At 45.9% G+C, this 25,162-nt stretch overlaps 3 protein-coding genes across 7 annotated transcripts in view; 2 read left to right on the forward strand and 1 right to left on the reverse strand.

Annotated features, from left to right (window-relative positions):
- Positions 1 to 8,800, reverse strand: MAMU-DMA (HLA class II histocompatibility antigen, DM alpha chain). Of its 3 annotated transcripts, none has more exons than XM_054685691.2 (5): positions 6,916 to 8,800; positions 4,472 to 4,756; positions 3,544 to 3,822; positions 3,184 to 3,312; positions 1 to 2,183 (listed from the first exon to the last, which is right to left on the reverse strand). In XM_054685691.2, exons 1-5 carry the CDS (start codon positions 7,001 to 7,003, stop codon positions 2,050 to 2,052), a joined length of 915 nt encoding a protein of 304 aa, XP_054541666.1. In that variant the 5' UTR covers positions 7,004 to 8,800; the 3' UTR covers positions 1 to 2,049. The 3 variants fall into 3 exon arrangements, with proteins under 3 accessions (XP_054541666.1, XP_054541668.1, XP_054541667.1); XM_054685693.2 differs by lacking the exon at positions 1 to 2,183 and adding an exon at positions 2,531 to 2,784 and having other exon boundaries at positions 3,187 to 3,312; XM_054685692.2 differs by lacking the exon at positions 1 to 2,183 and adding an exon at positions 2,531 to 2,784.
- LOC129144363 (uncharacterized) lies at positions 8,424 to 24,074 on the forward strand. The gene is made up of 3 exons (XM_063813264.1): positions 8,424 to 8,624; positions 19,827 to 20,484; positions 23,425 to 24,074. Exons 1-3 carry the CDS (start codon positions 8,424 to 8,426, stop codon positions 24,057 to 24,059), a joined length of 1,494 nt encoding a protein of 497 aa, XP_063669334.1. The 3' UTR covers positions 24,060 to 24,074.
- The window catches only part of BRD2 (bromodomain containing 2), a 9,695-nt gene continuing 7,957 nt past the window's right edge, over positions 23,425 to 25,162 (forward strand). For all 3 annotated transcript variants that reach the window (XM_063812858.1, XM_054685687.2, XM_001168036.7), the window contains exon 1: positions 23,425 to 24,755. Coding sequence is in view for 2 of the 3 variants with exons in the window: in XM_054685687.2 (XP_054541662.1) it covers positions 24,727 to 24,755 (29 nt within the window). In the remaining variant the exon portion in view is untranslated. The remainder of the gene's footprint in view (positions 24,756 to 25,162) is intronic.

Here is a 25,162-nt window from a genome sequence, read left to right on the forward strand (position 1 = left end):
TTTTAAGAAAAAAGAAAACTTTATTGAAGTGCACAAAGAACTGAGAGGTGTAGAGATATACAATATTCATGGATAGGCCATGCTAACATAATGACAACCTCTCCCCACATCGCTAACCTAAATGCTACCCCAATTAAAGTAACAGTAGGATTTCAGGAGAATTTAACAAACTGATTATAGAATGTACATGGAAATAAAGTCCAAGAGTATCTTAGAATATTTTGATAAAGAAAAGGAAAATAAGTTTTTTGGGAAGGTGGTGAAGGAATGGAGACTAGTTCTACTAAATAGTAACACATATTAAAAAGCCAAAATAATCAAACAATATGATACTGATTAGTAATGAGAGAAAAGCAAATTAAAACAACAAAATACCACTCTACACCCACCATGTTGCCAACATTTGAAAGTCAAATAATTACAAGAATTAGTGAGCATAAAGGGAAATGTGAACTATCTTGCTCTGTTGGTGGGAGTGTAAACTGTTTATGATCCCTGAATTATAGAAATTATAAACTAGTTGGGCAAAAAAATTAACACATGAAATAAAGCGGCATATCCCAATCCTTAGGTTGAGTGCTTTAAGTCTTGGAAGATTTCAATAAAGAGAAATTAGGGGCAGGTTCATGGAATAAGTTGAACTGGAGTTGGACCTATGAAGTGGGTTAAGACAGGAACAAGATGAGCAGAATAAAGAAAGCATTCTTGTGAGAGGAAAGAGCCTGGGCAAATGCCCTAAACCAAAACCAGATATAATACCTCAAGGAAGAGTGAGGAAAAAAGATTTATTCAAGAATAGCATTCCTGCTGGGAATAGTGAGTAATATTTTTTATTAGAAAAGGGGCACCAGACTAGAGAGGATACTGAGTGCTTCTAGAGTACTTAAGTAACAGTATCATAGAAGGTTTCATCAGAGAGCATCTAATCTAAGCCCATCATTTTACAGATGAAGACTTTGAGGCCCAGAGAGGGGAAGTGACTTGTCTAAAGTCACACAGCATAATAAAGCACTTTTAAAGCTTGCCTGACAGGAAATATCTAGATAAGTTGGAAAACAGAGAGACAGAGAAATTAGGAAGAACTAGAAAGCACCACATCTAGAATTACTAACGTGAGAATAAAAAGAAAAACATCTAAAATGGAGAAAATACAATACTTGAAGCTAGTATTGAGGTATATTTCAGAAAAGAGAAAGAAGTCTATGAGGCAACTAAGTTCTCCTCTGAAGATCAAGACCAATAATGATAAGGTTAGGTTATTCAGCACATTTTCTATATGCCAAACACTATTTTAAGCATTCTGTAGATATTAACTTATTTAAGCTTCACAGCATGAGAATATGCTGCCTTATTTCCTATATTAATTTTTTCACTCAACTAGTTCATAATTTCTGTAATTCGGGGATCATAAACAGTTTACATTCCCACCAACAGACCAAGATATTACAGTTCACATTTCCCTTTATCCTCGCTAATACTTATTTGACTTTCAAATGTTGGCAACATGGTGGGTGTAGAGTGGTAAGGTGGACACCATTGTTATCATCATCCTTTTACAGAAAATGACACCAAAGCACAAGTTAAGTAACTTGCCCAAGGGCTCACAGCTAAACGCTGACAGTTACGATTGAATCCCCAGCAGTCATGTTCCAGAGCCCATGCTTCTTAACCGGTACACATGATGCTGTTAGAAATGAGATGGTTCAGAGACAGTGCCAACTTCTCTTAGGGAGAATTTAATATTTTCTTTTAGATTAGACTTTAGTACAATGCCGAGAACAGAAACTCCCTCACCAAATAATTGCCCTCTCAACTTTATTGCCACCCTGTCATCCAAAGCAACTCCCAGACCCTAAGGAATGCAAGAAAGCAAGCATATGCAAAGCAATTTACCACCAGTGGTCATGTGCTGCCACCTTTCCTTATCTTCCCAGGACAGCACCTGTGCAGTTCTCCTTGGACAGTTCACTCAGGCCAAGGAACAGATTGTCAGGAAAGACATGTGAATTCTTTGCCTTTCCAGGCTGTTTTCACTTCATGTTAGGGGCTTCATGATACTGTTTTCCCAGAACTGACATAACTGATTGGTATAGCACTTGGGGGCTTATTCTTCCCATCCCTGAGCTTCTGTTTCCCAGTTACGGTGAGGGTTGAAGGGAGTTGTATGTTCCTCAGGGCAGCCTCTACGAGACATAAACATTTTCACAAACAGTAAAATACACAACACCACACACACACACACAAAACACACAAGCAGCTTCCTTAACCATTTTGTAAGCAGATTATTAGAAAATAACTCTGCCTTCGTTTCGCACATATTTTGCACAAACCAGTAGACGGAAAAACATCATGTACCGCCAAGACCAGGGAATAAGAGCTCAGCTGGCAAATTAGGGGTTTTCCCTATTTCCCTCCCTAACGAGGTCAAGCTGTGTTCAGGTTAAGGCATGCTGAATTTGAAACGACAACCCACTCAAGTTGAGATATCCAGAAACAAATACCATGAGTTAAGAAAGAAGCCACACTGATATAAAGAAATGAGATTTATTGCCTTGTGGAAGGAAGGGATGTGGTTGTGACAGGCAGGCCACTCTGGGATCCCTGGGATGCAAGCCCAGGGACAGCAGAGTCCCCAGGTGGGAAATCTACACACACACCCCAGGGATGTCCCAGAGACTTCTTCTACCCTAAGAAGAGATCCTGGGCAGGATGTGAGAAATCTGAGCATCCTCTGTTTGGATGGCCAAAGCTGTTGGCATCAAACTCTGATCTGGAAGAATCAGTCTGGGGGAGAGACAGGGATGGAGGAAAGGCATCAGGGGATCCATCCTCCTCCTCCTCCTCCTCCTCCTCCTCCCCAAAGGCCTTGCTCGCCCTGCCTGCACCACACCCTGCAGAAGTTGATCTCTCCTTGTTCCCAAATCATCTCCAAGCACCCTTCCTACAGCACCCCATGATTCCTTTTTTCACTCAAAGCAATTCTTGTGACCCATAACTGTGTGTGTGTAACTGGGTCCCCAACTGGGAAGATGTGCCCCCATGGTGCTGGATACAGGCCCCCACACCCAAGGGCCTGAGGATCGCTATATGTCCCCCCATGCCACAAAATAATCCTGACACATGCACACATGCACCACTGTATCTGGCTCCCACAGGCTCACCCGCCCCCTCCAGATGACATACCACCTGAGCAAGGCTTCCGGAAGTAGATGATGAGAACAATGCCCACGATGATGCCCAGCACTCCCAGGCCAAAGGCCACACCACACAGCACATTCTCCAGCAGATCTGAGGGCAGTGCGTTCCGGGGCACTGGAGGAAATAAGGAGTGGCTCAGCCTGGGGACCTAGTTAGGGAGCCTCCCACCGAGGGAAATGACGTGGGTGTCTGGGATGACATGGGAGAAACTGAGGCATGGGAGACTGGGATGGGCTTAGGGTAGGAATGGACTAAACAAGGTACCAGTGGAGAAAGAAGGCTCCTCCCATGGATCTATCCCTTTTTGCCCCCAAAAGGACCAGAATTCCAGGGAGAAAGCCTCACCCCAATAGGCAATTGCTGTGTAGCGGTCAATTTCGTGAGTCACAATGCAGGAGAAAATGTCAGAAGGTTCTGGTGTGAAGTTTAAGTAAGAAAAGGCCTGGAAGCTGAGTCCATCGACAGCTGAGACAAAAGTAGGCCCAAATCCTTCCACAGGGACGGAATGATGCTGCCAGTTCACTGTCAGCATGGGTGGGAAGAGATTACTGACAAAACAGACCAAAGTGTTGGGCTTGCCAAACTCCAGGGGCTTCAGCGTGAACACTTCAGCGATAGGAAACCCTGGTGGGGGGATTGAAGTGGGGGGGGAAAAAGAGACTAGTTTAGGTGGCATCTCTGTGTTTGGAGGGGCCATGGCATATGGAGGGGAGGGCAGAGAAGAACACAGTGGGTCAGGCTTTGGGAGACAGAGATGAGGGAGGAGCTGGGCTCTGAAAGGAGGTCTTCTTCCAGGCAAGGACTGCAGCCAGACCTAGAAGCAGAGCCAGACCTAGAAGCAGAGCCAGATCCAGGCTACTCTGGACCCCTCCACCATGACTTCCTTCAGCACTTCCTGTCTAGAGCTCACATTGATGTCTAACCATGCACTGTCTTCTCACTAAGACATAGTCACGTCATCAGATATTTCCACTCTTCCCATCATCTTGCTGGGCATAGTAGCACAAGTGTTCATATTCAGTAGGTATCAGTTGGTACCTGTTGAATTCATCACATTCAATACATAGTTCTGAATGCCTACTACATGCTAGGTACTTCTGCCCACCAGAAGAACACAGGGTGCAGACCAAGGCTGGTGGAAAAATTAAGGTGATGAAGAGAACCAGAAGGTATTTGAGATGGGGAGCTGGTATCAAGGGGAATTATTCAGTGTACAGATCAATGAGGTTAAGAATGCAGCCCTCCTCCCTTCACTCCCCAGAAAACTCCTGACCTCTGGACACCGGGATTTTCCCATCAACTTTTGGCCCTATTTGCTGGATCATCGACTCGCAGAACTCTTTGTCAAATAAAATGGCAGGAGCATCTCCCTGTTCCTGAGCCCAGTCAGCAAATTCGGGCAGGCGAGGCACCCGAGTGTTCTGGGAAAAGTCGAAGAAGAAAAGCTGGTCCTCGTCGTAGGCCTCAGACAGTCCCACACCGGGACTCCCATCCTGGCAGTACACTGTGTGCAGGAATGTGTGGTTTTGCAGGTCATCTCGCCACATTGGAGTAGGAGCTGCAAAGGACACAGGGTGAGGTTCAGGGAGGTGGGAGCCTTCTCCTCCAACTTAAAAAACAGCAAGGTAGGGCTAGGCGCAGTGGCTCATGCCTGTAATCCCAGCACTTTGGGAGGCCAAGGTGGGTGGATCACGAGGTCAGGAGTTTGAGACCAGCCTGGCCAGCATGGTGAAACTCCATCTCTACTAAAAATACAAAAAAGTAGCTGGGCATGTTGGCATGCGCCTGTAGTCCCAGCTACTCGGGAGGCTGAGGGAGGAGAATTGCTTGAACCAGGGAGGCAGAGGTTGCAGGGAGCTAAGATTAAGCCACTGCACTCCAGCCTGGGTGACAGAGTGAGACTCTGTCTCAAAACAAAACAACAACAAAAACAAGCAAGGCCCGCTTAAGGAGCGTGGGCTGAGGTGAGACCCTTTCCTGTGTCTGTTATTTAGACTCCTCCTCCCAAAGGGGGTGAAGAACAAATTATGGCATCTCTCCAAGCTTCCCCTGCCTATAAAAAGGCCAGTTGGCAAAAGTAAAAAGAGTTCTACTTTCTAAAGTGACAGATTCAGGCCAGGCATGGTGGCTCATGCCTGTAATCCCACCACTTTGGGAGGCTGAGGCAGGCGGATTGCTTGAGCCCAGGAGTTCAAGACCAACCTGGGCAACACAGCGAGACCCTGTCTCTACAAAAAATACAAAAACTTAGCCAGGTGTGGTGGCAAACACCTGTGGTCTCAGCTACTCTGGAGGCTGAGGCAGGAGGATTGCTTGTGCCTAGGAGGTTGGGGCTGCAGTGAGCCATGATTGTGCCACTGGACTCCAGCCCAGGTGACAGAATGAGCCCGTCTCAAAAAATATATATATAAAGGCCGGGCACGGTGGCTCAAGCTTGTAATCTCAGCACTTTGGGAGGCCAAGGCGGGTGGATCACCTGAGGTCAGGAGTTTGAGACCAGCCTGGCAAACATGATGAAACCCCATCTCTACTAAAAATACAAAAATCAGCCGGGTGTGGTGGCATGTGCCTGTAATTCCAGCTACTTGGGAGGCTGAGGCAGGAGAGTCTCTTGAACCCCAGAGGCAGGGGTTGCAGGGAGCCGAGATCGCGTCACTGCACTCTAGCCTGGGTGACAGAGCGAGACGCCGTGTCAAAAAAAATAAATTAAATAAATCAAATAAAAAATTTAAAAATGTATATATATAAAATAAAGTGACAGATTCAGAGTCACTGTTCATTGTGTGTTTGGGGGCTGCACAAAGACACCTAGCCAAAGAAGCAAGTGAAAGCCTGCATTCTGCTCACCATGCCATACATCCTGGCATAGCGCTGTATCCTCCAAAGGGGATTCCTTTGTCTAATTCATACCAGGCCACTGTATTGACTAGAGAAGGCCATGGATGGGTTTCTCACTCTTAGAAGGGAAAGAGGAGGAATGGCTACAGCCTCCCCAAGCCATAGATGGGACTGCCTCCCACTACCCCCAGACACAAATGGTAAATTGGAAAACCTGTATCCAGACATTTCTTCAGCCACTTCATTGGCACCAAGCGTCTCTCAAAATGTCTTCTGTTCCTTAACCTACCAGGCCTCCCAAAGACAGCACTGGAAGAAGTGACCCCATAACTGCATAAAATAATCCCTCTTCTTTGAAGCTCTTGGCAGGAATCGCTCAGCCAGCAGGAAACCTTTAACCCAATACCCAGAAAAACAGACATTTGGAGGAAGAGGGATCTTCCAGATTATTCTTCCATTCTGCCCCATCCTCTACAGAGAAGGAAACTAAGACACTTTTCAAGAATCACAAGATAAGTTAATGATAGAAAGCAGAGTAGAATCTTGAGTGGAGGAGTGAAAATAACACTCACTTTGTTCAAATCCCAGCTCTACCACTTTCCAATGGTGTGAACTTGCACAAATAACTCTGAGTCTCATTTTCTTCATTTGTAAAATGGAGAGAACAATCTCCGCTTCAAGAGATTGTCTTAAATGGAACATGCAAAGCATCTCTGATATCGTTTACCAACCACACATAGCAGCTGTCTTTCCCCACTCCCCTGTTGTTTCCACTGCCTCATAAGACTTCCCACCACTCACAAAGCACAACGCTTTTCCTCACAAAGCTGAGTGGGCTCCCTGGGTTCAGGATGGAAGTAAATAGGAGTACCATCTTACCTTCAGGGACGGCCCAGGAGTGGGGTAGCAGCCACAGAAGTGGTAGCATCTGTAGCAGCGCAGCTCCTTGGTTCTGTTCATGACCCATACCTTCTCGCCACACAGTAGGTAGGAGCTACCAACCCAGCCAACCCAGCTTCCCCAACTCCCTCCCCCAGAGGGTGGCCTTAGATCATGTTTTGCCAGATCATTTCCAATAGGTGCCCTTGTCATTTTGTCTAAACCAATCAGAGAAGCGTAGGGTTTAACATCATCAGTCACTGGGGAGACGCCTGGGGCCAGCAACCTCCTGAAGACTTGGCTGTTTGACCAGGGCAGAGTATGGCATGTAACTGGGCTGGGAAGCCCAGTGGAGGAATGTTGCTTCCTGGTGGAGTTCCCTCTTTGGTTTCAAGCTGTCAGCCTCAGTCTGTAAGCGACCAGCTGGCTCTTCAGAGCAGTGCCACCTCCTGGCAGAATGCTGCAATGGGGAACCGCATCTTCCCCAAGTAAACCCCCAGGGCTCTTCGGACCCTGCCTTCTCCTCCCTCGTGGCTCTTCCTCTTTCTCAAAAAAACTTATTCTCCTTCAGGCATTAGCTCTAATTCATTTGGCAGACATATATTGAAAATACAAGAAATTCTGGGTGTTGGGCCCAGGGCTAGAAATACAAAGATGAATAGGCATAGTCTGCCTTCAAAGAGCTTAGAGTCTAGTGCTGGGGGAGGGGGCCAAGGGATAATTACGCAACAATGTAATGTATTCAAATAAGAATGTGCCAAGTGTTTTGGAAGTCGCAATAATTGTATGAGGATGCGGAATAGGAGGAACATAATCAGGCAGGCTCCTAAGTCTTGAAGGAAAAACAATTTGGCCAGCAGAACATGAAGGAAGAGAAAAACACGCCAGGGCAAAGGGTAGGCAGAAGTACAAAAATCACAGGCATCCAGATGTCCTCTTTGGAGACCCTGTGTACTAGTTGATATGAATGTTGTGAAGGTCGCTTGGGTGTTCCTGTATAATAGGAGGTAATGGGGGGTAGAAGGATGTTGTGATGAGCTACAAATTCGGGCAAGGGCCAGATCACGTGGGCCCTGCTACGCCACAAGGAGGAGCTTGCTTTTACTTAGCAGATGATAGAGATATTAAAACTGGGGAATGACAATCATTTTAGCATTTTGGAAAAAATGTTCTGATTGATATTTCAAACAATGAACTTTTAAAGAATTGAGGCAAAACTGCTGGGCAAGAGTCTATAGCATACCAAGACGAACAGTTGCACATATACACACCACTCCTGTAGCAATACAGCAATAATTTAAATGACAGATAGTAAGAGCCTGAATTAAGTCATAATTAGAGGAGGCGGAGGAGATAGAATATCAAGATAATTAGGAAGTAGAATCTAAAGGGTTTGGCTACTGATTAGCTGTGGGAGTGGGAAGGTGGAGGAGTCAAAGATATCTCAGATTTCCAGCGTGGGTGGCTGGGTGGGTGGTCAGGGATGGACTGAATTGAAGCAGAAAAGAATGCCATGGGAGCAGGTTTACAGAGAGAAAGAGCTTGATTTTGTACATGTTGAATTTGAAATGCCAGTGGAACAGCCAGCTGAAACTGCATGGGAGCGCAGTGAGGCGTGTGGGTATGGACCCCAGGTATGGTCTGAAGACCCTGATTTGAGAGTCATCAGCACAAATGTCGAAGCAGAGGCCATGAATAAGATCACCCAAGTAAACTGTGCAGAAGGAGTGGGAAGTGAAACAAGGACAAAAGCATTCATGGGCTCAAACCCCAAACCTCATACCAGTTATCCAGGATCCAGTCAGGAGCATTTAACTACTTTATGTGCTTCAGACTGAAAGAATTTAATATAGAGAATTGGTTACAAAGGTGTTAAAAGGGCAAGAAGTACAAAAAAAAAAAAAAAAAAAAAAGGAGAGTCCTAGAAATGTACATTTTAAAAAAAGATTGCTATCTGGAAATCAGAAGCTGCCATCATCCCTGAGCTGGAATCTGTAAATCTACTCATTGCCTTGTGAGAGACACTGTCATAGTCAGTTCCAATCTACTAGAAAGGTGCCACCTCCTTCAAGGCTAGAATCCTTGAGAAGGTACTTCTGCTCAGGAGGCTGGAGTCCTGAGTCTCCCATTCTTCCTGCTGCTACATGTACCAGCTATTGCCAGCCACTGTCACTGTTTAGAGGCTGAAGCAGGATGCTTCTCAGTTTCTCTTGCCTTCTGATCTCCCATCAGTGCCTCCTACTGGCAGAATCGAAAAGAAAGCCAGATGTCCAGGAAGGCTGGGAAATACACACCTGGCTGACTCCTAAGCTAAGCAGTTCAAAACACAGTAGAGGAGGGTGTGTGTGTCACTGAGACAAAAGATAATAACGAGTACACTGAAATACCCTGGTTTGTAAGAATCTGGTGGCACGAGGACCATCCAGAGCACTAAGAAAAGAACAAGGTAGAAGCAGATCAGAGAAATAAAAAAGAGGTGTGCCATGAAGGAGGGCAAGGTCAGCATTTTTAAATGCTACTCAAAAGTCAAGAAAGGATTGAAAAGTGTCCTTAGATTTGGTGATTATGAGATGGGTGACAAATTTATTGAGAGCAGTTTCAGTGTTGTAGTGGGAGTCAACTCCAGATTGTGGTGGGCTGAGAAGTAAGTGGGAGGTGAGGAAGAAACTGTCAGTGTATATGCTTCAAGTTTGTTAGACAAAAGAAAGAGAAAGACAGAAGGGGTGGGGGAAGAGGCAGTGAGAAAGCTCTAATGTGGCAATCAAGTAATCTGAGAAATTAATATATGTGAATATTGTCCATCAGTGTTTCTGAGGCTTTCAAAATTCATACCTCCCATCTTTTTTTTTTTTTTTTAAAGACAAAGTTTCCCCTGTTGCCCAGACTGGAGTGCAGTGGCTACTTACAGGTGCAATCATAACTCACTCCAGTCTTGAACCCCTGAGTTCAAGTGATCCTCCCACCTCAGCTTCCCAAGTAGCTGGGGACTATAGGCACATGCCACTGTGCCTGGCTTCATATCCTCTTTTGATAAACAAGTAATAGCAGCAGTAATAGCCAAAAACAAAAACAACTCTATGACCTCCTAGATATTCTGGAACAGCAATGTGTATATATGTGTGTGTGTCTGTGTGGTGGAGGCAGGGTGCCAGGGAAGGACTAGGGTTTGGAAATCATTGTAACCCTCCAAAAAACAAAAGAACATTTCCCAGTATCCCAACATTTATGCACTAACCCATCAGCGGTTCTGGCAGTGGGGAGATTCAGGCCCCTGCACAGTAGAAAAGAAGTTTATGAGACTACCAGTGGGGAGACATATGGGACACAGCCACCTAGAGTCCTAAACCAGGGGTTAGCAAACTTTTTCTGTAAAGGGCCAGATGGCAAATATTTTAGACATTGTGGGCTATCAGATCTCTGTCATGAGTACTCAACTGTGGCACGAAAGCCTCCATGCACAATATGTAAATGAAGGAGCGTGGCTGTGTTCCTAGTTTCCTCCTAGCTTTTCCTCCCACTTCTTGAGCATCTCCTTCTCAGTCTCCTTCATAGACTCCTTCCTTTCAGCTACTCTTTAAATACTGGTGTTCCCTGGAGTTTTTGTCCTCAACCCTCTTTTTATTTATGGACACTAAAATTCAAATTTCATGTAATTTTCATGTGTCACGAAATATTCATTTGCTTTTTTTTCCCTAACCATTTAAAAATGTGAAGACCATTCTTAGCTTTTAGGCCATTTAAAAACAGGTGGTAGGCAAGATTGTGCTCACAGCCCATAGTGTGCTGAATGATGCTCTACACGTGGTCAGAATTGGTACGAAAACCCCAAATAAACCCACCCTTCAAAGCAGGTGACATATGTCATCTGCTTGATGATCTCTGGTTGGTCACTTATCACATATTCAAATTACATTTATCATGTGATTCAATATTGATTTATTAATTTAAAATTATATATTCCACGAATTTCCTTTGAATCTGACTAAAAAGGCTTTTTAAATTTTACTTTGAAAAGCTCCAAGCACACACAGAAGAGAAGAATCTAATAAACTCCAATGTACTCATGAATGTCAACAATTTTCAACATTTAACATTCTTCCATTCTTGTTTCATCTATTGTTCTGCATTTTTTGGAGTATTTTAAACAAATTCTGTCATTACATTTCACCAGTAAATACTTTTAGGCATATCTATAATAGATAATAACCTTTCCCTTAACAAAACTATAATGCCATCACCACAACCAACAAAATTAAAAATTACTTAACTTCATTTGACCCAATCTGTTCATTTCTCCTAGTTATCTCAAAAATGTCTAAGAGAATGAAGTTTTAAATGAAAAGCAGTGTCTTATAATTTTCAAACCATGCCATTAGTTTAAAAAAATTGGTGAGTTTTCTATTTTATATTATGTTTCATAAGCTATTGATGGTTCAATAATGAATTCTAATTAGGTATTCCATAGGCAAATAAAGTTAGCAATTGTTACTCTGAATGTATCTCCATCTCAAGATTACAAGAGTACACTCATCACTTTCCCTTCCCAATATATTGCAACTCCTCTCCTATATTTAAGACTTCAGTGAATAACAAGATGTCCACCCGAGTTACAAATGTGGGTCATCGTTGATGACCCCATCTTCCTCAAACCTTCCCATTCAATTGTCCTAACAATTCTACCTTTCTAATAGCTCTTGAATCTTCCTTTCTTTTCCTTCCATTCCTACTGGTCCAGGCCTTCAATGGTTGGTTTTCACTGATTATTGCAACTTTCTTATAATTGGTCTCTCTCTCTCCAATCTTATTATTTTCCACAGTGCTGCCAAAAGGATATTTTTATTATGCTTAGTTGACCATATTATACTTCTGCATGAAAACCTTCCATGATTGTTAATGATCTACTTTCCTTGTCATGACCCATAATGACCTGAAGTCTACTTACCTACTTCTATATGTCTTTTCAGGTGAAATCTCACTCCTCTCAGGAAGCCTTCCTTGAACCCAGAGTTGAGATTAATAGCCTCTTCAGTATGTTTCCAAAGCACCCTGTGTTGGCCATTATCACTGTTTTAATTGTATTATTCTCTTCCATTTATATGTCTCTTTCATAGTCACCTCATCTCTACTGCAAAGTCCTTAGGGGAGGGTGTACTATATATATATATATATATATATATATATATATATATCTCCACCAAGAAGCCCACTAAGTGACCTTTCACTCAATGAACAAATGGGCTACCAGTCTCTGAAGGTGCTGAACTGAGAATGGAAGAGCCTTCAGGTATTAGATGATGATGGATTGTCCCTTCTAACAGATGTTTCAAAGGTAAATCTTATCAGGCTTATCTATAAGCCATTCTTTTTTTTTTTTTTTTTTTTTTTTTTGAGATGGAGTTTCACTCTGTTGCCAAGGCTGGAGTGCAGTGGCACGGTGTCCGCTCACTGCAACCTCTGCCTCCCAGGTTCAAGTGATTCTCCTGCCTCAGCCTCTGGAGTATCTGGGACTATGGGCACGTGCCACCATACCCGGAAAATTTTTTTTTTTTTTTTTTGTATTTTTAGTAGAGATGGGGTTTCACTGTGTTAGCCAGGATAATCTTGATCTCCTGACCTTGTGATCCACCTGGCTCGGCCTCCCTAAGTGCTTTGATTACAGGCATGAGCAACCACACCCGGTCTCTATGAGCCATTTTACACCTCCACAGCCTTCCCTATATACTCTACTACCCTTCCAATTCCATTCTAGGCCCTTCCCAAGCTCCTTGCCAACTACCATTTTCTTCCTACTCCCTGCCACCTCCTGTTTCAGAGAGCAAACCTAGCCATCCAGCTCCCACATTTACTCTTATTTCTACCTCAGTACATTTCTCCATACCCATATTCATCCTCCCTTTTAGTGACATTACTATGATGCAGCAATCCTTACAACTACTCTACAAGGTTATAATTTATTATCCCCATTATATAAACAAGAAAACTGGGACTCAGAAAGGTTCATTTATTTAGCAAATATTTATTGGCCACCTTCTGTGTCTAGCAGTATGCTCTGTATCAGATACCTGCCATCATCACACTTAAAGTCTAATGAAAATAAAGAGACATTAAACAAGCAAACATACAAATTTATAAACTAAAAGGTCCACACACACACACACACAAAATCTCTTAGAATTGATAAATTCAGTACAGTTGCAGGATACAAAATTATCATATAAAAATTAATGGTGCTTCTGGATACAAACAGTAAACTAGTGGGAAAAGAAATCAAAGAAAGTAATCCCATTTACCATAGCTACAACCCCTCCCCCCACCAAAAAAACAAAATAGAATACCTAGAGTAAACCAAGGAGGTGAAAGATCTCTACAAGGAAAACTATGAGACACTGAGGAAAAAAACTGAAGAGGTCACAAAAAAATAGAAAGACATCCTATGTCTTCGGAAGAATTTGTATCGTGAAAATGACTGTACTACCAAAAGCAATCTACAGATTTGTTGCAATTCCTATCAAAATACAAAGATATTCTTTGCAGAAATAGAAAAAACAAACCTAAAATTAATAGGGAACCACAGAAAACACAAATAGTCAAGGTAATTCTGAACAAAAAGAACAAAGCTGTAGACATCATACCACCCAACTTCAAAATATACTACAAAGCTACAGTAACTAAAAGAGCACGGTACTGGCATAAAAACAGATACACAGACCAATAGAACCGAATAAAGGACCCAGAAATAATAGATCCACATCTTAACAGCCAACTGATTTTCAACAAAGGTACCAAGATATTCAATGGGAAAAGGACACACTCTTCATTAAATGGTGCTGGGAACACTGAATAACAATATGCAGAAAAATACAACTACACCCCCATCTCTCATCAAATACAAAAATTAAATCAAAATGGATTAAAAACTTAAATGTAAGACCTGAAACTATAAAAGTTACTGTAAGAAAATACTGGGGAAATGCTCAAGACTTTGAGCAAACATTTTTTGGTTTAAGACTTCAAAAGGAGAGGCAATGAAAGCAAAAATACACAAATGGGATTACATCAAGCTAAAAGGCTTCTGCCACAGCAAAGGAAACAATCAACAGAGTGAAGAGACAACCTTCAGAATGGGAAAAAATATGTGCAAACTATCCATCTGATAAGGGATTAATAACCAGAATATATAAGGAACTCAAACTCAACAGCAAAAATCCTCCAAATAATCCCATTTGAAAATGGGCAAATGATCTGAATAGGCATTTCTCAAAAGACATACAAATGGCCAACAGGCATATGAAAAAATTCTCAACATTACTAATCATCAGGGATATGCAAATCAAAACCACAATGAGATATCATCTGAATCTAATTAAAATGGCTATTATCAAAAAGACGCAGATAAGAGATACTGGTAAGGAGGCAGAGAAAGGGGAATGCTCATATACTGATGGTAGAAATGTAAATTAACATAGCCACTATGGAAAACAGCATAAAGGTTCCTCAAACAACTAAAAATAGATCTACTATATGATTCAGCAATCCCACTGCTGGGTATATATATATCCAAAAGAAAGGAAATCAGTGTATCAAAGAGATGTGTACATGCCCATGTTTATTTCAGCACTACCCACAGTAGCCAAGACATGGAATCAATCTAAGTGTCTATCAAGTGACTGGATAAAGAAAATGTGGTGTATATATATACAATGGATACTAGTCAGCCATAAAAAAGAATGAAATCCTGTCATTTCCAGCAACATGGATGGAACTGGAAGTCATTATGTTAATGAAATAAGTCAGACACAGAAAAAAAAAATCACGTTCTCATAAGTGGGAGCTAAAAAAGTTGATCTTATGGAGGTAGAGGGTAGAATGATGGTTACCAGAGGCTGGGAAAGGGAGGGGGTGGAGGGGGGATGAAGAGAGATTCATTAATGGTTACAAAAATATAGTTAAATTGAAGGAATAAATTCTATAGTGTTTGATAGCACAGCTGGGTGACTACAGTTAACATTAATTTACTGTATATTCCAAAATAGCTAGTAGATTTGAAATGCTCCCAACAGAAGGAAATAATAAATGTTTGAGGTGATGGATATCCTAATTATCCCGATTTGATCATTACACATCGTATGCATGTATCAAAATATCATATGTACCCCATAAATATGTACAATTATTATGTATCAATAAAAAATAAAAAAAAACAATTCAGAGGTCCGTAAACTTGGATGGAATAAAAAAAAGTCAACTTTATTTTCAAAAAACTCTCACTGAAATCTAATTTTATGAATGTAGAAAATAAATCTTTGTAGTACCAGCCAGCAGCTGTAACACTGTCATCAATAGAAAACACCATCAATTAATATTTTCATAGCACATTATAGTTGTTACAGACATCTTAAAATATCACTTACAATTATGGGAGCTGTTAAACTTGCCAATAAATCGTGCTTTTTAATGTATTAGTAAAGAAACACTGTATTGTATTAATACAGAAACACATACTACTAGATCATCACACGTTTCTTTAAATATAGTAGTGTCCCCCACATAGCACCAAATGTGATTATACAGTTTCTTCCTATCCATAGATATACCTATGATAAAGTTTAATTTATAAATTTGCACAGGAAGAGATTAACAACAAAATAGGACAATTATATTGTAATAAAAGTTATGTGAATATGGTCTTTCTGTCTCATACACAAAGTATCTTATTGTACTTATTTTCAGAACAGGTTGACCTTGGGTAACTGAAATCACAGAAATTGAAACTGCAGTTAAGGGGGCACCACTGTATTTTGATAACTAGTTTATATTTTATTTTATGCATTTACAAATATCATCAGACAAGATCCAAAGGCTTCACCAAACTGCCAAAAAAGCTAATGGCACATAAAAAGCTTAAGGAGTCCTGATTTAATCAGTCATTCAATAAACATGAAATCCTTCCTGGAACCATCTCCTGTTCTAGCTTCCTCACATTATGTTGCTCTGCTTCTCCTTGAGATCTTCCATTGGTTCCACTTCCTATTCTTGCTCCCTGTATGAAGATGTAACCCAAAGCTCAATCCTTCACCCTAAATTGTTTTTATACCCCCTCTTTTACAAACCTCAGCTACCTTCGTGGCTGATTCAAACATCACCTCAAAGGTGACTCTCAAATCTACTTTTCCTAATCTTTTTTCTCTAACTTCAATCTTGGATCTTAAACTCCCTGCTGTGCCTAGTAAACAGAATAATATGCCACCCAGAGTCAGCTGGGTTCAAATCCCAGTTCTGCTACTTACTAAAGGTGTGACCTTAGGTAAATATTACCTGCTATGGTTTGAATCTCCCCTCCAAAACTCTTGTTGAAAATAATTGCCATTTTGACAGTTTTAAGAAGTGGGACCTTTAAGAGTTAATTAGGTCATGAGGGCTCTGCTCTCATGAATGGATTAATGCTACTAATGTAGGTATGGGTTCCCATTTAAAAGGGGACATTCTGAGGCCGGGCACGGTGGCTCACACCTGTAATCCCAGCACTTTGGGAGGCCGAGGCAGGTGGATCACGAGGTCAGGAGATGGAGACCATCCTGGCTAACACGGTGAAACCCCGTCCCTACTAAAAATACAAAAAATTAGCCAGGCTTGGTGGCGGGCACCTGTAGTCCTAGCTACTTGGGAGGCTGAGGCAGGAGAATGGTGTGAACCCGGGAGGAGGAGCTTGCAGTAAGCCAAGATTGCACTACTGCACTCCAGTCTGGGCGACAGAGCGAGACTCCGCCTCAAAACAAACGAACAAACAAACAAAGGGTACATTCTGGCCTCTATTCTCTCTCCATCTCATGTGCTTGTTTGCCTTTCTGCCGTGGGATGATGCAGCACAAGGCTCTCACCAGATGCCAATGCCATGCTCTTGGACTTCCAAGCAACTGGAACTGAGCCAAATAAACTACTGTTTATAAATTACCCAGTCTGTGGTATTCTGTGATAGCATCAGAAAACAGACTAAGATGTCCTTTGCTTCTGTTGTTTCATTTGAAAACTGAGGGTGATAATATTAGTATTGACTTTATAGGGTTATAAGGATTAAAAGAGTTACTACATGTACTCATCGCAGTACCTGACACATTTTAACTACTCAATAAATGTTTTGTATCACCAATCACATCTCCTTCCAACCCCGACATTTTAATTTGTTGTTTATTAACATGGACAGTGCCAGCCACTGGAAGACAGAGTTTCTATCTAACAACAAAATTCTGATTAAGTCATTAGTCAAAAAATTTCAGTGGTTCCCCACTGATTCCAAACTTAACAGCACTGGAAACCTTCCATAATGTGTTCTCTCATATAAATTTACCTCCCATTTTCTCTTCTCCTGCTCTACTTCTTGTAGCTTATGTTCTGGCCAGATTGGACTAGACTACTCTCTGTGACAATAACCTGTGCTGTTCTACGTCTGTCTTTCCTCACATAATTCTAATGTCTCAGGTTTGAAGGCAATAATTTTGTCTATGATTATTCCCCTATACATGGCACCCCATAAAACATACACGTTTCAATCTTACCTAAGTCACATACTTACACATCAATTCACCTCCATATTTGCTCAATTTGTGAGAACCTAATATTGGCCAGATACTGTGCTAGGACCTAGGGATATTAAAAAAAAAAAAAAAAAAGCAAAGCAAGAAAAAGAATGCATCATGGCCCTGCTCTCAAAATCAAGGTCTAGAACTAGAGAGAAACATGTAATCACATAAATGCCATTCACTGTGGAAAGTAAAATCATAAGGGGAAGGGACACCAAAGAATGAGCAGTTAGCTCAACTTGAACAGTAACATTAAGCTTTTCAGAGATGTTATTTGGGCGTACATAGATTGGGGAAAAGTCTACTCCATATAGAAAGTGCACATGTGTAAAACACAGAGGCATGAAACAAAATGATGTGTCTGGGAAACAGTTCAATACAGCTGGAATATAGGGCCCAAGAGGAAGTGGTTAGACATGAGGCTGGAAAGCTAGGCAGACTGTTTTGGCAAACATAGGAATTTGGACTTTATCACATAGCCAATAAGGAATAACACAGAGTTTTAAAAAGAGCTATGGCCAGGGCTATATTTTGGAAAGCTCTCTCCTGGCAGTATTGTGGCAGAGGCAGAGAGGAAAGTCTAAATCAGCACTGTCCAACAGACCTTCTTGCAATGAGGCCGCGCGCAGTGGCTCACGCCTGTAATCCCAGCACTTTAGGAGGCTGAGGCGGGCGGATCACGAGGTCAGGAATTCGAGACTAGTTTGGCCAACATGGTGAAACCCCGTGTCTACTAAAAATACAGACACTAGCCGGGTGTGGTGGCAGGCGTCTGTAATCCCAGCTACTCGGGAGGCTGAGGCAGAATTGCTTGAACTCGGGAGGCAGAGGTTGCAGTAAGCCAAGACCGCGCCACTGCACTCCATCCTAGGCCACAGAGCAAGACTCCGTATCAGGGAAAGAAAAAAAGAACTTCTCGCAATGACACAAATGTTCAATAATCTGTGCTTTCCCATATGACAGCCACTAGTCACATGTGGCTATTGAGAACTTAAAATGTGGCTAGTGTATTGAGGCACTAAATTTAAAATTGTATTAATTTAAATCCAAGTAGCCATGTGTCTAGCAAATAATTTAGGAGACTGTTGGTATAGCTCAGGTGATAGAATTAGGACAGAAGGTTGAGTTGATGGATAGTTAAGAGGCAAAATTATGAGTCTGTAAGGGTGAGAGAAAAGGAAATCAAGAACAGGCTCCCAGATTACAGACTTTGTGGTTAAATAGCCACCATTACTCAGGACAACAGAAGAGAAAGAGCAGGTCTAGAGTGTATAGTGATTTCATCAATTTTGAACATACTGGTGTCTGAGAGTTATCTCAGTGGGAATATTTAGTAGAAAGTTTAGCTTAGCGAGCTGTCTGAACTAAAGATTCAGACTTGAGAGGCTTTGAGCCATAGAGTCAGATTACCTAGAGAAGTTGAACAAAATTAGAAGCAAACAAGAATCACAGCAAATATCAACACATAAAAAGGGGCTAAGGAAGAAAAATCTACTGAGACTGGAGAGGAACAGTTACACAAATAGGAAAAGAAACAAGTGAGAGTGGTACAGAAGTCAAGGGTAGAGAGAATGTCAGGAAGGAAACATGATCAAATGTCGAATGCCTCAGAGGTCAAATAAAGTGAGAACTGTAAAGTGCTTCCTGACTTTGCCAGTTAGGAGGTTCTTGGTGACATTTGCCAGAAAAGTTTTGGTGGTAGCAGCCTGACAGAAGTGGCTTGAAGAGTGGGGATGGGGAAAGAGAATGTGACAAAGAATTGAGATAGTAAGGATAATTTCAATTTCAGGTCTTGGCTGTGCAAGGAAGCCGAGAGACATGAGTCTCTAAGAGGGCACGATATTGAGAGGGTTGTTATCTTTCTGTCAGCGGGGAAACCAAGAGAAAAGTTTTAAAAGGTCAAAAGGGGGAGAAGGGAAGACAGCTTCCGGGTAATAGAGAAGGCTGACCAGGTCAATAGTAAAGGATTTCCTCAAACCGAAGGGAGGACCTCTAGTGAAATGAGAAAGGAATACTCAATTGACCCAGTTTGCAGGTGGGAAATGGGAAGCCAGTTCTGCAAATTGGCCTTTCTGTTCTGTGAAGTGCCATCTGTCGGTGAGGAGAGATTAGGGTCTGCAGCGTGAAAATCTGGACCATACTCTGGGTAATCAAGGGAGAGGTTATCGGCTAATGACAAATTAAAGGCTTACTTTTTAGCTGGCAACTGAATCACCATAACATTTTATGTTACCAGTTCCAAAATTTTGGGGGGAATTTACTCAAGCTTGGGAGAGGAGAGATCATAACTTTAAGAGTATAAGAGGTTTAAACGGTCCACTACGAGATAAATAGAGAAGGAAAAGTTATCAGCTGGTAAATATCGTAGAAGGTAGAGCGGTCCAGGGACTCACAGGTCTCACTAAAGAAAAGTCTAGCGTAGGTTCACGGCACGGAGAGATTTTAAGGCTGCCTAAGACTAATTTTAGCCAAATACGAAGTCCACATCTGCGGTCCGCACCTTATCTCTCCGCGCGGCAGGCGCGACGAGGGCGAGAAACTCCCTCTCCAGTGGTCGCACCACACGACACCAGGGAAGGGGCCCCTCTCTCCAGACCCTCATATCTCCAGGTCCAGGCCCCATTTTCCTCCGCTGACAGCTCAGCAGCGTGCGCTTCCGCTGGATTCAGGACAGGACCAGCCAAGCCGCACCTTACACCCACCGAGGAGGAAACAAGCCTGGCCGCCCGAGGCTACCCCGCTAGGCCGCGGGTAGTGGGGGAGGGGGCGCTGAGGCAGGAGGTCAGCACCCGGGCGCGGGCTGCCGCCCCACGAAATGCGCGCGCTCCAATCCCCGCCGCCGGAGATGCGGTTCCGGTCCGGACGCCTGCGCACTACGGTTCTCCCCGCAGCCTCTGGCCCTCCTTCCCCCTCCCCCAGTCAGGGCGCACCCTTGCGCCTGCGCTGTGCGTGTTCCTGGTCTGCGGCAGCCATGCTGAACCCGTATGGAGAGGCGAGTGGGGGGGACAGAGTCGAGGACTGCGGGATAGGAAGCTGGGGATATGGACAAGTAGCAGCATTATAGCGCTCTGGGTTTCGGGACATAGGCCTGGGCCATGCGGCCCCCTTGGCCCCTTGCGCGACCCCCAGGAACGTTCGGAAAGCTGGTCCTCGTGGCTGGGGGAAAGGCGGGGGGTGGGGGGGGAGCGGGCACGTGACCCCGGTCAGCCAATCTGGGTGCTGCTGACGTGTGCGCGCGGCCCCGATGCTCTCCCCATCCCCCCAGCCCGTTCGGGAAGGGAGGGGCTGGGGGCTACGCCCCCTCCCCCAGCACGGCTTCGTTTTCTGGGGGGGGTTGACACCCCGGATTACATACCCCGTACCAAGCCGAGGGCAACTTTGGAGGCCCCCTGGAAGGCTTTAGGATCCAGGTGAGAAGGGGCCCTTGTGGGGCGGAGATGTCAGTCAAGTGCTTAACCAATGGTGGGGAGTCCGGGAGGGGGATTCTTGGGGTTCAGAAAAGAATCCTGAGAGTGGGAAGATTTGTCCTTCAAACCTTTTACAGCCAATGGGAGCGTGGAGGGGGGGCGAGCGGGAGAGGGCCATGGGGGGGGGAGGGGAATGGCCGGCCTCATGCCTCCATACCAATTGGAGGGCAAAGGGGTTAGGGGGCGGTGTGGCCCCCCCTATTCCATTCGTCCCCTGGGGGTACAGCAGCCGGGAGCCAGGTGAGAAGGGATCCATCGGCGGCCGAGGGAGGGGTGACCTGGCGGTGGGCTGAGTGGTGGTGGCTGTGGCCCCTACCCGTGGATGTGAATGCTTTAGGAGTTGGCCACCCATGTTGTGAACTGAGGTTGTTCCCAGGCGCCAACTTCTTTCCTCCCCAGAGCCTCTGGAGGGAGCATTGCTGTGCGCCCTTTGTGTCCGCGGTAGGGGAGCTCCAGTCGTCACACCGCAGGCTGGAGGTTACGCTTCGAGTCGCTTACCGAATTTGTGTGCATTCACGTGGACACGGCCTGTGGGGCCTTTTGCCCCTGTAGGGTCTTTACTGAGCACGTGTCTACTCCAGGCTGGGGTGCTTACAAGCTGAAAGCTTGAACTGCTTAGGAACAGAAACCAGGCCCAAGGTGGGTGCTGGCAGTAGGGGGTCTAGACAGCATGGTCTGAGATGCGAGGGAGGCTCGGGACCTGGAATGATTTCACAGCTCCCAAGGTTTCGGGTGTCTCCAGGGTGGCCTCTTCCATCGCCTCCCTCATCCCCTCCCCCAGTCCTGAACAGTTCTGTCCTTGTGTACTGCGGGGGAGGGAACGGAAAGGAGGAAAGAGTTACTTTCCCAAATTGCAGTAGCCTCCCTGGTGACTCATGTGGGGGAAGGGAGGATAGAGGATCGGGAGGCAGTGATTTTCCGGAATGCAGGGAATAAACGAGAGCAATGTCTGGCTGCCCTTTTCCTAAGGCCTAGTATTTTCTCAGCCTCCTAAGTTTTTATTCCATGGCCGGCCCCCTGATGGGCCTCTGTCCTGGCCTGCAGAGCCCCGGTGGAGAAAAGCAGATTTGGGAGGTTGGGCCACTAGGGGGAGGGGAAAAGGCCTCTGCAAAGTTGCTGTGTCATTGCCCTCCCTGCTGCAGCCACCCAAACGGGGCCGCTTGTACTTTTGGGGGCCAGGGCCTGATCCCTGGCTGGGGGAAGGGGACTCTGCTCTCCTGACGCTCATTTTCCCCCGCCCTCCCGGGGTTTGCCCTACTCCGGGGGTCAGAAGACAGGAGATTGGCGGCCATTTTAGACGCAGTAACCGAGGCTACTGCAGAGGAGGGAGGGTGGCGTGGTTGCAGCTCAAGGACCTAGGCCCTTACGAGCCCTTCCCGGGCGAGGGGGAATCTTACCGTATATTTATTTGTTTACCTACGTTGATTATTTTTCCCAGATACGTACACAAGTTTGTTTTCTCCCTGGTAGCGAAGAAAGGGGAAACGGGGGAGGGGACGCCCCACCAAAGCCCAGGTTTTCTCGGGTGGGGGAAATCCTTTCACTCTCTTGTAAGGGGGCGGGGACGGCCCCAGAGATGCTCTGGAGATCCTGATCTCTGGGCTCTGGTTGATTCACAGAGTCTGCACCCTTATTTAGATAACCAAGTTAGGAGGAAGACTTAAGAGTAAGTTGGGGGGAGGGGGCGAAACTGAGCTCCCAAAATGGCTCCTGCCCCTCCTCGGAGGCGGACGGCCGGGGGGAGGGGAGGAGGGGAGGAGGGGGAGGGCTAGTCTGAGCCGCAGCCGCCGCCTCCTCCGCTCGCCCTCCTCCCTGGCGCTGACCGATGGACCAGCCGCTCCGTGGGGAGGACTCCGGACCCTGGTGGGGGGGCGGGGGGGTTCTTTCGCCCCCGTGGCGGAGGGCCCCTAAGAGGCGGATACGGGTCTGCCCTTGGGGGTAATGTGGCGTGTGGGGGGAAAGGTCCGAGCTCGCCTGGAGGGGGAGGGTTTTTCCCTTAAGTCATCCCTCCCAGGACTTGCTTTTTCTGCTCTGAGCCGGACGCCGGAATGGAGTTTTGAGGAAGAGGTGAGGTGTGTTGCATTGTATAGGGTAGATGGATGCGTTTGGGGATTTTAATCCCACTTTAGGGTTGCTGAGGTTTTTTCGAACGAGCAGAAATGTATTGGTAACTGTAGGTGTGAGTGGGGAGGGATTAGAAAGGTGCTTGGACGTGCAAATTTGGGAGACGTATTTTAGCTTTTGTGGTCTTTGGGACTAAACAGTAGTAAATAATGTTTTGCTCGTCTTTCCATCGTTTGGCTTGAGGGAGGGAGTGGAGTATTATAAGACTCTGGCAAGACTGTGTTTTAGACTGTGGGGCATGGGAACGTTAGATCCCCTCATCGCCGTTCTGAAGCCCGTAGCTGTTCGCCATAGAGGAGCAGGCCGCGGCTTCTAAGATGGCGTCTTTTTCCTCGTTTCAGATTCTTCGCTGCTGCTGCCTTACCGCCGAGAACCACCACCCGCCGGGCGTCTTGCGGCCACACCCCTGGCGGGCTCAGGCAGGCTACGCCCACGCGACCCCTCCCGTTTCCCTGCTCTGGCCAATGGAGGAGCTACGAATGGCACGACCTGCTCGAGCTTGGCAGTCTCCAGTTGGGCTGTGCATGGAAGCTTGGGAAGACTTTGTTGGAAGGGGAGGCGGGGACAGAGTGCTGGAGGCTCTGGGGCGATGGCTTCCGCACCTCTTCCAACCACCCTCTTTCCCTGGAGTCGGCGGACCACAGCTCAGCCAATTGGCTTGGAGATGTGGCGGGTTGCCACTTCCCTGTGGGTCTCTGCGGCACTCTTCTGCCTGGTGACTGACACCTTGGAAATGAAGTTTATGACGTCATCGTTGCGGCTGGCCAATAGAAAAAGCTCCCGCGGAGAGGTGTTCCTTCCCCTTCGACTCAGCTTCTTCACCCGCGTGAGCGAGCGCGCGCGCGCGGAGGGGGTGGGGAAAATCTCAAGCAGGGTGGCGCGCATGAGCGGCGAAGCTCCTCCTCCCCGCCTATATATAAAGGGCTGGCGCGGGGCTCGGCGGCGCCATTTCGTGCTGGAGTGGAGCAGCCTCTAGAACGAGCTGGAGGATTCTGCCTACCGATACAGAGCCTTCGAGTCGTCCGGGGCCGCCATTACAATCCACCTCCATCCACTTGGAAATGGCCTTCGTCCCGGCCTATGACTGGTCCCAGCGGGCAGTACAGACCCCATAGAAGCCCCTGGAGCTCCCCTTTTTCGGGCCCCGCCCAGTCCTCGGAGTCTGTCCACCCCCTCTACTCCGCCCTCAAGAGGATTTCAAAGATGGAGGCGGCGGCTCCCTAAACCACTTTTCGTGTTCATCCGCCTCCATCCGAGATCGAAACGGGACCTCGTCGGCCCCGTAGGGTCCCGACAAGAAGAGGGAATCCCTGCAGACCAACAGCGGGCTATATTGACGACGGTGTCTGAGATCGGGGACCGTCTTTTGAAGTCAGTCCCTCCTTAGTTGCCCGCCTCAGCTGAGGCCGCCGCCATTTTCTTGCTGTCCGCCGTCTGCAGAGCGCGCCAAGCTGCCCGGAGCTCTCCGAGAGGCCCCAAAGAGACTGCTTTCGTGCCGGCCAGGCAGGGGGTTTGTCGCCTGGAGGCCCAAGAGGAACGGCCTCCCCCCAACTTAGCGGGTTATGCTGGACCGGGCGGTGAGGGGAACCGAGGCCACCCGGACTTTCCGCGGCTGAGGGCAGCGCCGGTTCCCTGCGGTCAAGATGCTGCAAAACGTGACTCCCCACAACAAGTACGTTTCCGCGAGCCGCGTGTGGGAAGGGGATGTTGCAGGGCGGCGGCACAGGGGTGTGGGGCGCCGTGTTGGGAGTACGGAGCGGCCCCGGCGCGCTGCTGTTGCGGCGCAGCTGTCGACTCGGCCGCGCGGAGGGAATTGAGCGACGGTTTTGGAACGGTGGTGGCGGCTCGGCTACTGCTCGTGGAGGGGAATACAGGTTGTCAATTTATACACTATTAATGCCGCCGTGGCCCAGTCTTAACCGAGTCAGGCAGAGCTAGTTTGACGGTGGAGTGTAGTGAGGGTGGACAGCAGGTCTGGCGTTTGATGGGTCTGGTATCTAGCGGCGGTCTGTTAGCCTTTTAGGGGGGATTCACGGACACCTCTAGCGCCCTGTAGGGTTGCCATGGTGACGGAGCGCT

This window comes from Pan troglodytes, chromosome 5 (assembly GCF_028858775.2).
Source record: "Pan troglodytes isolate AG18354 chromosome 5, NHGRI_mPanTro3-v2.0_pri, whole genome shotgun sequence".
NCBI classification, from domain to species: domain Eukaryota; kingdom Metazoa; phylum Chordata; class Mammalia; order Primates; family Hominidae; genus Pan; species Pan troglodytes.